Source organism: Salmo salar, chromosome ssa05, assembly GCF_905237065.1.
Source record: "Salmo salar chromosome ssa05, Ssal_v3.1, whole genome shotgun sequence".
Classification (NCBI taxonomy): Eukaryota; Metazoa; Chordata; class Actinopteri; order Salmoniformes; family Salmonidae; genus Salmo; species Salmo salar.
The window spans coordinates 32,306,262-32,323,771 of record NC_059446.1 but is presented as its reverse complement, the minus strand read 5'-3'; the positions used below and the strand labels follow the sequence as shown (position 1 = coordinate 32,323,771).

The 17,510-nt window shown below is 43.7% G+C and overlaps 1 protein-coding gene and 1 pseudogene across 3 annotated transcripts; one reads left to right on the top strand and one right to left on the bottom strand.

The window, feature by feature from the left end:
- Window positions 1–3,969: 3,969 nt before the first annotated feature.
- Window positions 3,970–8,087, top strand: LOC123743033 (uncharacterized protein K02A2.6-like; annotated as a pseudogene).
- Window positions 8,088–11,204: 3,117 nt separating this feature from the next.
- Window positions 11,205–16,400, bottom strand: LOC106596785 (adhesion G protein-coupled receptor E2). Of its 3 annotated transcripts, XM_045718067.1 has the most exons (13): window positions 16,248–16,400; window positions 16,096–16,134; window positions 15,369–15,428; window positions 15,142–15,273; window positions 14,794–14,925; window positions 14,168–14,296; window positions 14,012–14,049; window positions 13,804–13,920; window positions 13,563–13,725; window positions 12,978–13,100; window positions 12,736–12,902; window positions 12,429–12,593; window positions 11,205–11,456 (listed from the first exon to the last, which is right to left on the bottom strand). In XM_045718067.1, exons 1-13 carry the CDS (start codon window positions 16,348–16,350, stop codon window positions 11,298–11,300), a joined length of 1,527 nt encoding a protein of 508 aa, XP_045574023.1. In that variant the 5' UTR covers window positions 16,351–16,400; the 3' UTR covers window positions 11,205–11,297. The 3 variants fall into 3 exon arrangements, with proteins under 3 accessions (XP_045574023.1, XP_045574025.1, XP_045574024.1); XM_045718069.1 differs by lacking the exon at window positions 14,794–14,925; XM_045718068.1 differs by lacking the exon at window positions 16,096–16,134 and having other exon boundaries at window positions 16,248–16,319.
- Window positions 16,401–17,510: the final 1,110 nt, after the last annotated feature.

The window sequence follows — 17,510 nt, the reverse complement described above, 5'->3', positions numbered from 1 at the left end:
TATTCAAGAAAATGGATGTGGTCGCCAAAAATATAGGGGCGCAGCCCTTAAATACTTCTGCGGTGGTGTACACAACGAAACCAACCACAGGCAGAGGAAAACCAGCACACGTTCCTCAAGCACATAAACCGGACAAGAAAACACAATCACGCAGAAACACAGACATCCTACGCTAAACTAAATAACCCCCCCTACTAATGACTAACCCAAAACAGGTGCGTGCCTACCTAGACCTAACCAACAGAAAGTGAAACAAAAAAGGATCGATGGCAGCTAGTAGGCCGGCGACGACGACCACCGAGCTCCGCCCGGCCGAGGAGGGGCGCCACCATTCGTCTGGTGTCGTGACAATTAGCATCGAACAGCCCCGTGATATGCAACTTTTCAGGGAAGTTAGAAACCAATATACACAGGCAGTTAGAAAAGCCAAGGCTAGCTTTTTCATGCAGAAATTTGCTTCCTGCAACACAAACTCAAAAAAGTTCTGGGACACTGTAAAGTCCATGGAGAATAAGAACACCTCCTCCCAGCTGCCCACTGCACTGAGGATAGGAAACTCTGTCACCTCCGATAAATCCACTATAATTGAGAATTTCAATAAGCATTTTTCTACGGCTGGCCATGCTTTCCACCTGGCTACCCCTACCGCGGTGAACAGCACTGCACCCCCCACAGCTACTCGCCCAAGCCTTCCCCATTTCTCCTTCTCCCAAATCCAGTCAGCTGATGTTCTGAAAGAGCTGCAAAATCTGGACCCCTACAAATCAGCCGGGCTAGACAATCTGGACCCTTTCTTTCTAAAATTAGCTGCCGAAATCGTTGCAACCCCTATTAGCCTGTTCAACCTCCCCTTCGTGTCGTCTGAGATTCCAAAAGATTGGAAAGCAGCTGCTGTCATCCCCCTCTTCAAAGGAGGGGACACTCTTGACGCAAACTGCTACAGACCTATATCTATCCTACCCTGCCTTTCTAAGGTCTTCGAAAGCCAAGTCAACAAACAAATTACCAACCATTTCGAATCCCACCGCACCTTCTCCGTTATGCAATCTGGTTTCAGAGCTGGTCATGGGTGCACCTCAGCCACGCTCAAGGTCCTAAACAATATCGTAACCACCATCGATAAGAAACAATACTGTGCTGCCGTATTCATTGACCTGGCCAAGGCTTTCGACTCTGTCAATCACCACATCCTCATCGGCAGACTCAGTAGCCTTGGTTTCTCAAATGATTGGCTTGCCTGGTTCACCAACTACTTCTCTGATAGAGTTCAATGTGTCAAATCGGAGGGCCTGTTGTCCGGGCCTCTGGTAGTCTCTATGGGGGTGCCACAGGGTTCAATTCTTGGGCCAACTCTTTTCTCTGTATACATCAATGATGTCGCTCTTGCTGCTGGTGAGTCTCTGATCCACCTCTACGCAGACGACACCATTCTGTATACTTCTGGCCCTTCTTTGGACACAGTGTTAACAACCCTCCAGACGAGCTTCAATGCCATACAACTCTCCTTCCGTGGCCTCCAACTACTCTTAAATACAAGTAAAACTAAATGCATGCTCTTCAACCGATCGCTGCCCGCACCTGCCCGCCCGTCCAGCATCACTACTCTGGACGGTTCTTACTTAGAATATGTGGACAACTACAAATACCTAGGTGTCTGGTTAGACTATAAGCTCTCCTTCCAGACTCACATCAAACATCTCCAATCCAAAGTTAAATCTAGAATTGGCTTCCTATTTCGCAACAAAGCATCCTTCACTCATGCTGCCAAACATACCCTCGTAAAACTGACTATCCTACCGATCCTGGACTTCGGCGATGTCATTTACAAAATAGCCTCCAACACCCTACTCAACAAATTGGATGCAGTCTATCACAGTGACATCCGTTTTGTCACCAAAGCCCCATATACTACCCACCACTGCGACCTGTATGCTCTCGTTGGCTGGCCCTTGCTTCATACTCGTCGCCAAACCAACTGGCTCCAGGTCATCTACAAGACCCTGCTAGGTAAAGTCCCCCCTTATCTCAGCTCACTGGTCACCTTAGCAGCACCCACCTGTAGCACGCGCTCCTGCAGGTATATCTCTCAAAGCCAATTCCTCCTTTGGCCGTCTCTCCTTCCAGTTCTCTGCTGCCAATGACTGGAACTGTTATAGTGTGGACACTATATAAATAATTACATGGTTATTATTGGCATTGACCGTGACTTTTCCCCTTTGATGATGTCATCACTAAGAGTGAGTTCTGTGCAATGTGATTCTACCACCGGTTGAGTGGGCTATATAGTTCTGTTATATTTGTACCGTTTGTACCTGGCTGTACACCTTTTAGTTATTGGGTTGAAAGTAAAGGAAAGTAATATAGAAATGCGTGTGGGCTTTCCTTGTCAAGTTACTACACCTTTTTGGCGACGAGGATAAAACTTTATCAACTTGTACAGGGCGAAGTGCTAGCCTCTGGACGGGCTCCGTCCCGTATGCGGGATCAACATCCAGCGAAAAATCCTATCGCCATTTTCTTTACAAAATTATTATTTATTTTTTTCAAATATAGGACTATTGTATATCGTTTTATAGATACACCTCTCCTGAATCGTTGTCCGATTTCACGTTGTCCGATTTCAAAAAAGGCTTTACAGCAAAAGCAAAACATTAGATTATGTTAGAGGAGTATATCGTAAAAGTAGCCACATAGCCATTTTCCGACCAACCACATGCATCACAAATAACCAAAAAACAGCTAAATACAGCACTAACCTTTGACAATCTTCATCAGATGACACTCCTAGGACATCATGTTACACAATACATGCATTCTTTTGTTCGAAAAAAGTTCATATTTATATATAAAAACAGCATTTTACATCGGCACGTGACGTTGACTAACTATTTTCCCTCAAATGCATCCGGTGAAACAGCGCTACAATTTACTAAATTACTATTCGAAAACATTTTTAAAATGTAATATTGTCATTCTAAGATTTATAGATTAACATCTCTTGAAAGCACCTGTAATGCCAGATTTAAAAATAACTTTACTGGGTAATCACACTTTGCGATAAAAGGGGATGCGATACTCATAAAAATAGGCTACCGTTACAGGTCAGCGCCATCTTGGAACAATCGCATATCAAATCTACTCTTGTATACTATTGTCAATAATCCCTTACCTTTGATTATCTTCATCAGAAGGCACTTCCAGTAATCCCTGGTCCACAACAAATGTATTTTCGTTCGAAAAAGTTTATCCTTTATGTCCCAATAGCTTGTTGTTGTTAGCGCGTTCTGAAGGCTGCTCCAAAAGTACCGTCGGCCGCGGGACTTCTCTCTCAACAAAATGCATTTTTTTTAAAATTTAAGTTCGTTCAAACATGTCAAACGTTGTATAACATAAATCTTTAGGGCCTTTTTCAACCAGAGCTCCAATAAGATTCAAGGGGGACGGTTGCATTGTCTTTCTAAACGTTTCGAAATGGGAGGGTAGCCAGGGGCGCCGGCGTCATAATGGTGATGGCCCTCTCCATGTGACCACTTTCCACAGACTCTCATTCTGTCAGTTTTCACAGTAGAAGGCTCAAACCACTTTGTAAAGACTGGGGACATCTAGTGGAAGCAATAGGAAGTGCTCAATGAACCATAGCTCACGGTGTGATTTATAGGCAAAGTGATGAAGTTGAGTCCGCAATTCAGAATTCCACATCCTGTTACGATCTGTCTCGGGGTTTTGACTGCCATATGAGTTCTGTTATACTCACAGACATCATTCAAACAGTTTTAGAAACTTTAGGGTGTTTTCTATCCACAAGTATTAACTATATGCATATCCTAGCTTCAGAGTTTGAGTAGGAGGCCGTTTAAAATGGGCACTAATTTGTTTCAAAAATCGCTGTAGCGCCCCCTATCCTAGGCGACCGTCAAGAGGCTAGCTAGCTAAGAAACAGTGGAGGTAGTCAGTTAGCTAGCTAGCTTAATGAGCAACGGAGAGCAGGTGCCGCTGGACGGAAACGCAGACGGGGAAAATCAGCAGCAAGTGAAAATCGCTAACGGGGATCAAGGACAAGTTGGCGTTATAATGGCAATGTTTGGGACTATCACTGAGTTTGTGGAAGAGAACGAGGACTGGACGGAATATGTGGAAAGGTTGGGACACTTTTTCTTGGCAAATGGAATCACAGATGAGGCTAAACAGCGCTCTATTCTCTTGAGTGTGTGTGGGGCTAAAACCTACAAGCTAATGAGGAATTTGGCTACACCACGGAGACCGGGAGAAATTCCTTTTGGGGATCTAGTTGCTCTCGTTCAGACTCACCACAATCCAAAGCCTTCAGTGATTGTCCAGAGGTTCAAGTTTAACTGCCATGTTCAGTCTGTTGCTAACTTTGTTGCTGGATTACGTGAACTCTCGGAACATTGTGAGTTTGGGGCTATGTTAGAGGACATGCTCCGTGACAGATTAGTCTGTGGCATTAATGAGGACAGCATACAGCGCCGGTTGCTGGGGGAAGCCACACTGACTTTCAAGAGAGCATTGGAACTATCTCAAGGGATGGAGATGGCCGCTAGTAATGTGAAAAAAATTCAAAAGGCCAACAGTGAAAGTTGTGCAGTGCATCAGGTGACAAAAGAGGTGGCAGGAAAAAGGGGAAAAGCAGTGGAATATTTCAGATGTGGAGGGGCACATTATGGTAACAACTGTAAGTTCATGGAGACTGTCTGTCACAATTGCAACAAAAAGGGACATTTAGCAAAAAAATGCAGGGGTCCTAGGAGCAAGCCAGAGGGTGGGCGGACTGGGCTGGGCAAGTTCACAGCACCAAAGCCTCAGTCAGCAGCGCACCACCTAGAGAGCACAGAGGAGGAGGAAGAGCATTGTTCCTACAACATGTTTAATGTGAGGGAGCCGCGGGCAGAGCCTATCTATGCTACAGTGGAGGTAGATGGAAAGCAGATGAGGATGGAGGTTGACACGGGGGCCTCTGTCATAAGTGAGGAGACCTACAAACGAAGATGGGGCTCAAGACAGGTTTCTGCCCTCACACCGGCAGGGATCAGACTGCGTACGTACACCGGGGAGACCATACCATTGCTGGGGGCTCTAGAGGTGGACATTGCATACAACAGCCAGGAAGCGAGAGCACGGCTCCTGGTGGTGAAAGGGAATGGGCCTAGTTTACTAGGGCGTGACTGGCTAAACAAAATACAACTGAACTGGGGTGAGATAAAACACACCCGAGTGACTGAGGATGTCATTCAAAAGTACCCAGAGATTTTCAAAGATGAACTGGGCACACTGCAGGGCACTGCAGTTAAGCTGTTCATGGATCCTCAGGCCGAGCCTCGCTTTTTCAAGCCCAGGACAGTGCCTTACGCCATGAAAAATAAAGTGGAAGATGAGTTGGAGCGTCTGCAGGAAGCAAACGTCATTACTCCCATTCATTTCTCCCGCTGGGCAGTTCCTATCGTTCCTGTTCTGAAAAGTGAATGCACGGTGCGTATATGTGAGGACTACAAACTCACCATCAACAGGGCCTCTAAGCTAGACGCTTACCCGCTGCCGCAGGTGGAGGACTTGTTCGTGACACTGGCAGGAGGCAAGACGTTCTCAAAGCTTGACATGAGTCACGCCTACCAACAGCTCCTCCTGGACGAGGACTCAAAAGAGTATGTTACAGTGAACACGCACAAAGGCTTGTTCAGGTACAATCGCTTGGTTTTCGGAGTGGCGTCCAGCCCAGCCATTTTCCAGAGGACAATGGACAATTTGCTGCAGGGGATCCCTCATGTAGCAGTGTACCTGGATGACATCCTGGTTACAGGAGAGACGGAGGAGGAGCACCTCCACCATCTGGACCAGGTGTTAAAGAGATTCTCGGAGGCTGGGCTGCACCTGAAGCGTAGCAAGTGCACATTCCAAGTACAGAGTGTGACATACTTAGGTCACAAGATCACAGCGCAGGGTCTGTGTCCTGTGGAGGACAAAGTCAGGGCAATCAAGGATGCTCCAAACCCCAAGAATGGGTCAGAGCTCAGGTCGTTCCTGGGCATGGTGAACTACTATGGTAAGTTCCTCCCTGAGCTGTCAACAGTGTTGGCTCCACTTTATCAGTTGCTCCACAAAGACTGTAAATGGAAGTGGGGGCCAGCACAAGAGAAAGCTTTCAAGGAAGTGAAAGCACTACTACAATCAGCACAACTTCTGGTTCATTTTGACCAAGACAAAGAGATCATCCTGTCATGTGACGCCTCATCCTATGGCGTCGGGGCAGTACTCTCTCATCGGATGGGTCAGAGAGACCCATTGGATTCGCATCACGTATGCTGACGAGTGCTGATAAGGGTTATTCACAGTTAGACAAATAAGGTCTGGCCATAGTCTTTGCTGTGAAACGCTTCCATCAGTACCTCTACGGTCGTCATTTCACCATATGCACTGACCACAAACCATTGATGAGCCTTTTAGTGAATCAAGATGCATTCCGCCCATGGCTTCAGCAAGGTTACAGCGCTGGGCCCTGACACTGTCAGCTTACCAGTACACGATAGTGTATAGAGCGGGGAAGGACAATGCAAACGCAGACGCGCTCAGCCATCTCCCGCTACCAGAGATGCCTGCCACAACTGTGGTGCCTACCGAGACAATTTTCCTAATGGAGAGATTGTCAAACTCACCTGTGAATGCCAAACAGATCAAACAGTGGACAGACCGGGATCCTATCCTGTCCCAAGTGAAAAGATTCCTGATGCAGGGTTGGCCTCCTGTCATAGAGGATGATGGACTAAGACCTTATGCAAAGCGCAAAACTGAGCTGAGTGTGCAGGATGGCTGCATACTCTGGGGGTCCAGAGTGGTTGTTCCACCCCCTGGCCGTGCACAAGTCATGGATGAGGTCCATGAGGCTCACGCGGGTGCCTCCCGGATGAAAAGTTTAGTCAGATCTTACATCTGGTGGCCTAACATGGATCAGGAGGTAGAAGACAAAGTTAAATCATGTCCTGAGTGCCAGATCAACCAGAAGATGGCGCCGCCCGCGCCACTACATCTGTGGGAGTGGCCTGACCGCCCATGGTCCAGGCTGCACATAGACTTTGCAGGCCCTTTCATGGGTCACATGTTCCTTGTTATGGTGGACGCACACTCCAAGTGGCTGGAGGTGCACATCATGAGCAACATCACAGCGACCACAACCATCGAAAAGCTTCGGCAGGTGTTTGCAACCCATGGTCTGCCGGACTCTCTGGTGTCCGACAACGCAACAACGTTTACCTGTGACTTGTTCCAAGAATTCATGCGGAGAAACGGGATCCGCCATGTCCGCAGCGCCCGTTTCACCCGGCCTCAAACGGCTTAGCGGAGCGGGCTGTGCAGACACTGAAAGAGGGGCTCAAAAGGATGACTGGGGGAACCATCACAACTAAGCTCTCTCGGTTCTTGTTCCAGTACCGCATCACGCCACAAACAACAACAGGACAGGCTCCAGCGGTGATGTTAATGGGCAGAAAGCCAAAAAGCTCACCTGGATCTACTGCGTCCGAACATCAGAGCACGAGTGGAACGGAAGCAGGAGAAACAAAAGAGAGACATGACCACCACGCAAGGGAGAGACAATTAAAACCCAATGACACTGTCTACATCCGCAACTTCACAAGCAGCCAACACTGGTTGCCAGGTATCATTCTGAGTCAGAGTGGTCCCGTCTCCTTTGTGGTCAAACTGACTGATGGTCGAGTCATGCGCAGACACCAGGACCACCTCCGCCTGCGCTATGACAAAGACAAGACCATGTTTTCAGACGGAACAGCTGTGGGTGGTAGTATACAAGTTGAAATCACACAGGAAACAGCATCTGAGGAACAGGGGCATTCAGTGGTTCCAGCAGAGGGTGATGGACATTCTCTCACAAACACCCAACCCGCTCCTGTGCCCTCAGACCCAGCTCCACTGGGATCGCCTTACCTGTGTCTCGTAGCACACCAGGAGTACTGTGCAGATCACACCGTAGTCACAAGCCTCCTGAAAGACTAACTCTGTAGTTGAGACTGAGATGTGGTGTTAGTGTTTGTTTGGAGCAGCAGACATAGTTGAAAAGAAATAAGGACTGTCATTGTTTTTGTTGTTGTTTTGTTTACATTTACAGTAACACCAGCAGAAGTTCTACAGTGTTGTGTAGTAAAGAAAAGAAAACACTGATGTGGTTAACCTTATGTTTTCCTTAAGGGGGGGATTTAAATTGAGGGGGGAGAAGTGTTATAGTGTGGACACTATATAAATAATTACATGGTTATTATTGGCATTGACCGTGACTTTTCCCCTTTGATGATGTCATCACTAAGAGTGAGTTCTGTGCAATGTGATTCTACCACCGGTTGAGTGGCCTATATAGTTCTGTTATATTTGTACCGTTTGTACCTGGCTGTACACCTTTTAGTTATTGGGTTGAAAGTAAAGGAAAGTAATATAGAAATGCGTGTGGGCTTTCCTTGTCAAGTTACTACAGGAACGAACTACAAAAATCTCTGAAACTGGAAACACTTATCTCCCTCACTAGCTTTAAGCACCAGCTGTCAGAGCAGCTCACAGATCACTGCACCTGTACATAGCCCATCTATAATCTAGCCCAAACAACTACCTCTTCCCCTACTGTATTTATTTATTTATTTTGCTCCTTTGCACCCCATTATTTCTATTTCTACTTTGCACTTTCTTCCACTACAAATCAACCATTCCAGTGTTTTACTTGCTATATTGTATTTACTTTGCCACCATGGCCTTTTTTGCCTTTACCTCGCTTATCTCACCTCATTTGCTCACATTGTATATAGACTTATTTATCTACTGTATTATTGACTGTATGTTTGTTTTACTCCATGTGTAACTCTGTGTTGTTGTATGTGTCGAACTGCTTTGATTTATCTTGGCCAGGTAGCAGATGTAAATGAGAACTTGTTATAAATAAATAAATAAAAATAATTTACGCAGTCTCCTCTGAACAGTTCATGTTGAGATGTGTCTGTTACTTGAACTCTCTGAAGCATTTATTCGGGCTGCAATTTCTAAGGGTGGTAACTCTAATGAACTTATCCTCTGCAGCAGAGGTAACTCTGGGTCTTCCTTTCCTGTGGCAGTCCTCATGAGAACCAGTTTCATCATAGCGCTTGATGGTTTTAGCGACTGCACTTGAAGAAACTTTCAAAGTTCTAGAAATGTTCCACATTGACTGACCTTCATGTCTTAAAGTAATGATGGACTGTCGTTTCTTTTGCAATTATGTTAGCACAGCTGAAAACTGTTGTACTGATTAAAGAAGCAATAAAACTGGCCTCCTATAAACTAGTTGAGGTCCTGGAGCGTCAGTGTTTTGTGGGTTCGATTACAGGCTGAAAATGGGCAGAAACAAAGAACTTTCTTCTGAAACTTGTCAGTCTATTCTTGTTCTGAGAAATTAAGGCTATTCCATGTGAGAAATTGATCAATTAGCCTTTTAAAATTATAAACTTGGATTAGCTAACACAATGTGCCATTGCAACACAGGAATGATGGTTGCTGATAATGGGCATCTGTACGCCTATGTAGATATTCCATTAAAAACAAGGACATTTCAAAGATGATGTGTTGGTCAAATAAAAAGCAGAAAATTGACCGACCCACAATCAGTAGAAATAGAATAGCTCCCATGATCTCTGACAGCTGGTCAGTTAATGTCACATGTCAGCTTGGTTTTAGTTCTAAAGAATATTTTGGGGACCTCACGGATGTGGTTAGCGCAGGGAAGTAAAAATATTTCCCCATAACTAGCAACGGAAAAATATTTTAAGTCAAAAACAAAGAGGAACTGACTGGGTAGCATGAGAAGACCATTCACATCAGGTTGATTTGTCTAGTTTTGCTTAGACCACGTCCATGAGTTCCATCCCTGAATTAGACTCTAGTGTAGAGGGTCTGTCTCCAAGATCAGACATAAGAGGACACATTGATCTAAAACACCAACATGCACAGTATAGACTCTCATCAACAGGGCCACATAAACCAGCTGCCTTACCAAAAGTAGATTTAGAATCCATATTTCACTCTGAAGCACTGCTACTTATCTTTTTCTCTCCTTTTCAAAATGTCTTGCTCTTGATTTCTTTTGAAGATGTCTGACCTTTATGCAAATTTTAAAAGTCACTGCAGCAGCATTTCCCGTAACTTTCACATTCTCACTTGCTCTATCAGCATTGACAGGGAAGGGGATTGAATGCTTAACAGTTAGTGTGTCTTTGTGATTACACAAATGAAGAGGGTTTCTGGGTTTTTCTTCAAGTGGTGGTGGGACTATTTGTCCATGAAATCAATCATTTTCCTGACGAATTCTCCCTCCATAGCCGAAGCATCCTAATACATTGAAAGGCTACATTATCTAAATTTATGTTAGCTCAAAAGGTAGGTCGATTAACCAATGAAGAGAGAAGTTTCAAGAGCTAATGAGAGATATCAAAGTCATGATAATGATGGCAAATGCATTTGTGTGATAAACAGCCTGTTGGAAAATTAAGACGCAACTATGATCAAATGGTGGGAGACTTTAGATTTACGATATTAATATCACTCACACTATGTTCCTTCATGATGATCAACAGTAAATTTCAGGGCAGACATACATTCTCTAGTCTGGCTGACACAAAACGCGAAGTCTTCCTGACAAAGCTATCTCTCTCTGTGCACTTGTCGTCACTAGTTACTACAGCCACAAAGTCATAAGCCCCGCTTATTTCTAAAACGTCTCATCTTAATTAAAATCTGATTTGAAACCTAACACTAACCATATGCCTAACCCTAACCTTAAATTAAGACCAAAAAGCTTATTTTTGGGGGGATGGGGAATTTTTATGATACAGCCCATGTTTGGAACGCTCTTTCTTATTGGTCTATTAACTAATTTACTGCCTGGTGATGTCACCAGCAAGCCAAAACTCCATCATACCAAAACAGGCTGACATTTCAAACAGCTCTTACACTAAAAGGGCATTATCATAATGTCCACAATTTCACAGTCTTATTCCAACCTCAAAGTGTTTAAATATACATAAAACTCAGGAAATCATGTTCTTGACTGCATTGGGCCTTTAAGTCAGTTTGGAAGTCTTTACACCATGTGGGCAGTTCTGTCGGCCTAATGAGAGGCAAAAAAAAGCAATGTTTTGGGTGAGCAATGATCAAATTCATTGTCCTTTCAGGATGATGTCGTGCTTTATTTTTGAAGAAACGGACAAATATTTAGTAAAGCTTTTCTTAGAACACAAATAGTTAAAATCCATGTCTTATTTTCTATTGAGTTGTACATCCTGTTTCAGACGGTTTCCTCCACGGCGTTTGCGGCTGACAAAGCGACACCACAGGGTTGTGATCAGGGACAGGACCACACAGGTCAGTGCCACAAAAACACCCACCCACATCACCAACGACAGCTGCCCGCTTCCCTGCCAACGAGGAATAACAAGCATCAGACACACACCGACTAGACAGTATGAACATGTCAAACACACAGCTAAGCCTCCAAAACAACATCAGCACTTAAGCACTCAACAAGCATCAAACTCCCCTAAATAATGTGACAAATGCATCAAACACATTTACTATTTTAAAACATGAACATTTTCAGATTAACCAAAGGAAGTCTCTGACACACATATCTGAGAATATATTTTCTCCCCCTTCAGATGTGCTATACTAGCTACAGTAGGTTTCCATCGATTTGGTGACAGATTTACATGGGAATACTCTAAAATCTGCATTTAAACAATATGTACATTTTCCCACCAGATGTGTTTCATCAAATTGACTTGTTGCGGATAAAAGGCTGTGCTTGATTACTTAGTGCTGATAAAAAATACCCTTTGCGGTAAAATGTCCATGTACCGAATAAAAACTACAAGTTAAATGGGTTTACATGGCATTTTCAACTCTGAGGGATTTCTCACTATTCTTTTGTTTGGCGCTTTATAGCAAATGTGCCCATTCTGGTATTGGAACGTGCCCTGAAACCCACAGCGCTATTTGAAAGCAGCATCAAGCTCATCACCATGCACATTCACCACCCCGTGAAGTTCAACATAAACATATTTAATCTGTTGCCTAATAAACTGCATGCTTTCCCGACAAGTCGTAGTGGGAGGACCACACCCGTCATAGCTTGACTCCAAGTTTACTTCAATATGATGGTCATTACATCAATATTTGGCCATAAAAGCGTTTCCACTGACATTTCTTGCATAATTATTTTTACCGACACAAAAACATCCCATCTTGTCTAGCTTATTTTGTTTTCTTGACATTTAGAAAGTTTTCCAAAACATTTTCTGTTTCCATCAGGCCTGTCATGACATTTTTCATCCGACGTACTTTACTCGCATAAAAAGGTTAGATGGAAAACTGGTTAGTGTTCTCATTACCTTTTTCTGATGGATTCCCTTCAGCAGAGCGAATGTGCTGAGATGGCTGCAGGAGCACACAGTGTGGGTGGAGTTTGACATCACTGAGGTGCAACCCAGCTCAGACCACACCCCCGGTCCATTCTCATCCGACCAATAAACACAGGTGGGGTCAACATCACTGGACTAGGATACAGTGTATATGGGTTGGGGTCAATTCCATTTAGACTCAGTAATTTCAGGAAAGAATTTGACTTAATGGAAAATATATCAATGAAAAACATGTTTTACTGACAGTCAGAAACTATTAAGTAGAGACAAGTGTTACCTGCAGGTTATTGAAGGTGAGATTAATCGGTTGGGGCAGGTTTGTTGTGTTGGAGTTGCTAACGGACACCGTCAAAGCACTGGACATGAGCTGCAGGTTCTGACGAGAAGTGTTGTCCTTCAGACTATCCAGATTCTTATAGCTGAGCAGAACGACAAACGCAAACCCTGCACATAAAAAACAACACAAGAAAACATAAGGCCTGCTACGAAAACATGTACAACTCACAATATCTCAGCTACCTGGGTAATTCAGGTCATCTCCAACCACCGTCTCCCAGGTGGTGTCAAGTTGAGTGTTCTCATTGGTCAGGCTGACTGGTCCTTTAGGTGGGGTCTTGTCTCTCCTCACCAGAATCTCAACCTCTGTTTTTCAAAATATTGACAAAATCAACACAGACCAGAAAACACCATTACTGAAAGAACACAATATTGCATTACTTATATTTTAACATTGACACAATCTAATGTGCTTGTTAGTGCTCCGTTTATTATCAGTATGGTGCTCAGATTGCAGTACCTGCGAGGTGGTCAGTAAATGGGAAAGGGGGATACCTAGTCTGTTGTCCAACTGAATTGTGTCTTCTGCATTTCACCCAACCCCTCTGAATCAGAGCGGTGTGGGCGGCTACCTTAAATCGACATCCACATATTCGGCGCCCATGGAACAATGGGTTAACTGCCTTGCTCAGGGGCAGAATGACAGATTTTTACCTTGTCAGCTTGGGGATTCAATCCAGCAACCTTCCGGTTACTGGTCCAACGTTCTCACCACTAGGCTACCTGCCGCCCCATTGTAAATATGTGCTCAGTGTGTGTGTGTGTTACCTGTGTGGTTGGTCTCTATCCTGGTCACGTTCTCGGTCAGCAGTGGAGCGATCAGTCTGATCGAGATTTCAATGGTCTTCAGTAACTTAGTCACTTCACTGCTACTACGGTGACCATTGGACTGGAGGTCCAGTTGAAGAACATCAGTGGTATTAACCAGTAACTAGAGAAGAGAGACATAAGGGTTTTGTACGAGTGTGTGTGTGTGCATTTGCATGTGTGTTTCTGTGTGGTGACTTACTGTCAAAAGCACATCTCCAGTTGACAGCGGTCTTGTAGGTCCAGACAACGTAGAGTTGTTCAACACCAAACAGTTGTTTCTCAACAGAGACAAGAAACTATCAAAGCCTGGTAGAGTCTGGGAGGAAAATGCATAAAAACATTTCAAGATCAAGGAAAAATACCCTTTACTCAATTAATAATGTCATATTTCTAAAGTAAAGCTTTACCTGTCCAGGCTGTGTTTCGTACTGGTCACAATTTAGCTCTAAAGTAAAAACATGGAGACATGATCTCAATACCCTTCTACAGTACACTATGTACAGTCTTGTGCATGATAAAGGAGTACATCATGGACGACAGGTGGAATGGTGCTTGACTCTCACCTACACACTTAGTTTGGTTTTTGCCAAAGTTAGTAAATCCAGCAGGACACTCGCACCAGTAACTGCCAATCAAGTTTTGACAGATGCCCCTCTTTCCACATACTCCGTCTGTATTACACTCGTCAATGTCTGAAAGAGGAAGAGAGAGATGGCGAATTAAGGGAGAGAGGATGAAAGTGTGGGATGACAAGGAAAGGACGTCACACACAAACATTTTACCAGTGATATTCTCAGGCTCTAATCTAAACCCAGGAAGACACAGTATTAAACAGCCTGTGGTGTTCACGCATGTTCAATTGTCCCCACAGACGGGGAGAATGTCTATACACTCGTTGATATCTAAATAATGTTGATGAGTCCAAGTGTAAGAGAGTTTAAAATATTTCCACCTGCATCACCAAAATGGTACCTTTTCGGTGGAGCAGCTGGCTAGTGTTTTGTCAATCAGACAGTTATGTGTGTTTGTTAATCAGAGGATAATTAGTTTGAGCCAGGGACAGTAAAGCAGGCACAGTGAAGCCTGTTACACAAAGAGTAAATAAAGTTTGAATATTTTGGGTCAGTCAAAATAAGACAGCATTGGATGGGACAGTCAGAAGACTCAAGAAGAATTGTGTTTCTCTCACCTACACACGAAGTTTGTCTGTCACCAGAGTTCCTAAATCCATTGGGACACTGGCACATGTAGCTACCCACCTGATTAAGACAGGTTCCCCATTTCCCACAAATATCTGGGGACTCAACACACTTGTCTTTCTCTGAAAGAGAAAGCGTGTGTGTTGTCAAGCAGACAGTTATGTGTGTTTATTAATCAGAGGATAATTAGTTTGAGCCAGGGACAGTAAAGCAGGCACAGTGAAGCCTGTTACACATGGTGTAAATACAATTTGAAACAGAATATCTTGGGTCAGTCAAAATAAGACAGCATTGGATGGGAAAGTCAGAAGACTCAAGAAGAATTGTGTTTCTCTCACCTACACACGAAGTTTGTCTGTCACCAGAGTTCCTAAATCCATTGGGACACAAGCACATGTAGCTACAACCCGCATTACGACAGGTTCCCCAATTCCCACAAATATCTGGGGATTCAACACACTCGTCTATGTCTGAAAGAGAAAGCGTGTGGTGAGGATGAAGTGGAGATGGAGAGATGAGGGTGAGAGTCTGATTATAAGGATGATACTAAAGACAGAATTCTTACCCAAGCATTGTTGAGTGGCACCAGAAGTCAATAAACCCAGAAAAACATACACAGCAATACCTAAAAAATACATAAATTCTAAAAGCTTTAACAGGAGCAAGGTATTGTGTTTCATTTGAAAACAGCATAACATTTTGTAAAAGCAGAATATTTCAGGTCATCCCAACCCCTCAACCTTTGACCTCCTAACAGCTAATTTCATGTGTGAAAGCACATGATAATGTTGAAGCAAGCTGAATTGTCCCCACAGAAGTGAGTTGTTACTACACTCGTCGATATCTAAATGACACCATATATACAAAAGAATGTTATGACACGTGTAATGTCGTTACATGTCCATTTAAAAGCACTGTTTTTGGCTAGTCCTGCTTACATACGATTCCCTCTCAAACTCAAGGTAGCCATAAGAGTATTAGTTCAAAGCTCTATATATCAGAGGAAAATAATGTTTAAAGTTCTGACAGAGGTCATATTTAAGTCACAATAAATACATATTTTCTGAATAATGACCCCCCTTAAAGTGAATGGTTTTAATGTTCTTGAGCAAGGTATGGTTAATGCTGGAGAATGAACAAATGAGCCATGAATAAATTGCTGATATAGTTGAATATTACTGATCAACCTAACAATACAATCATTTACAAAAATGAAGTCTAAAACCTTCATATTCAGTGTTCATCATCATCACAAATAGCATAACACAAAATCCCCTTAGCTTCAGCCCCACCTTCCTGTGGCACTCCATGACCATAGTCCTTGAGAAGCGCTAAATGTAGACATAAAAGAAAGGTTGAACTGCACACATACATATAATATATAGCTTTTAAACAGACTCAGTGATGATATGTTGGTCAAATAAAAAGCTGAACATTTACTGACCCAGAATCAGGAGATATATAATTACTCCCATGCTCTCTGACAGGCGGTGAGTTAATGTCACACGACAGCTTGGCTTTAATTCTAAATAATGATTTGGTAACATCACGTATGTGGTAAGAACAGTGAAGTAACAACAGTTAATCTTATCTAGCAACATCTTTCTCTTTAGACAGCAACCGCCCCTAAAAACCAACTCCTCATTTAGAAAACAGCCTATGTGGTATCGATATGAGTCCAAAACGTATTCTTCAGTGTCAAAATTGACTACCAATTGTAAATAGGATAATTTGTCATAAAGTCAGTCTTTAACTGAGTTTTGTGAGATTGTGGTCGTGACTACTGCATCACAACATAAATTAATTTTGTACCATTCCATTTACTCCATTCCAACCATTATTATGAGCCATTCTCCCCTCAGCAGTCTCCACAGCTGTTCAATGGCAGCACACAAGTAATCATCAATTCGGAGTGCAGCTGCACCCGACCCAATCGTAATGCCTGTGGTAAATTTGGATTAACTTTGGATTTCCATATGGGGCTAGTTAGGGACCATCTGTAAATTGCACAATGTACATGGGATGGGATGTTAACATTCAAATAGCTCCAAATGTCAACGACTTAAAAAACCTCAAACCAACTATAAATTGTAGAAATTCATTTACAAATATTGAAAGCATTTAATCAGAAAAGTAAAGGTTGTGAAACATGAAAATATAGAACCTTGGCATGACACTGGACAACACCCTGTCGTTCTCTGCAAACATCAAAGCAGTGACCCGCTCCTGCAGGTTCATGCTCTACAACATCTGTAGAGTACAACCCTACCTCACACAGGAAGCAGCGCAGGTCCTTATCCAGGCACTTGTCCTCTCCCATCTGGACTACTGCAACTCGCTGGAGGCTGCGCTCACCACTTGTGCAATCAAATTCAACTTATCCAGAACGTAGAAGCCCGCATGGTTTTCAACCTTCCCAAGTTCTCTCATGTCACCCCGCTTTTCCACACACTCCACAGGCTTCCAGTCGAAGCTTGCATCCACCACAAAACCATGGTGCTTTCCTACGGAACAGCAAGAGGAACTGCCCCTCCCTACCTTTAGGCTATGCTCAAACCCTACACCCCAAACTGAGCACTCCGTTCTGCCACCTCAGCTTCCACCTGAAGCTAGGACAGCAAAGTCCCTGCCCATCTTCCGAAAAAACATCTGAAACCCTAACTCTTCAAACAGTATCTTAAATAATCCTCCTCCTCACCTCGACCAC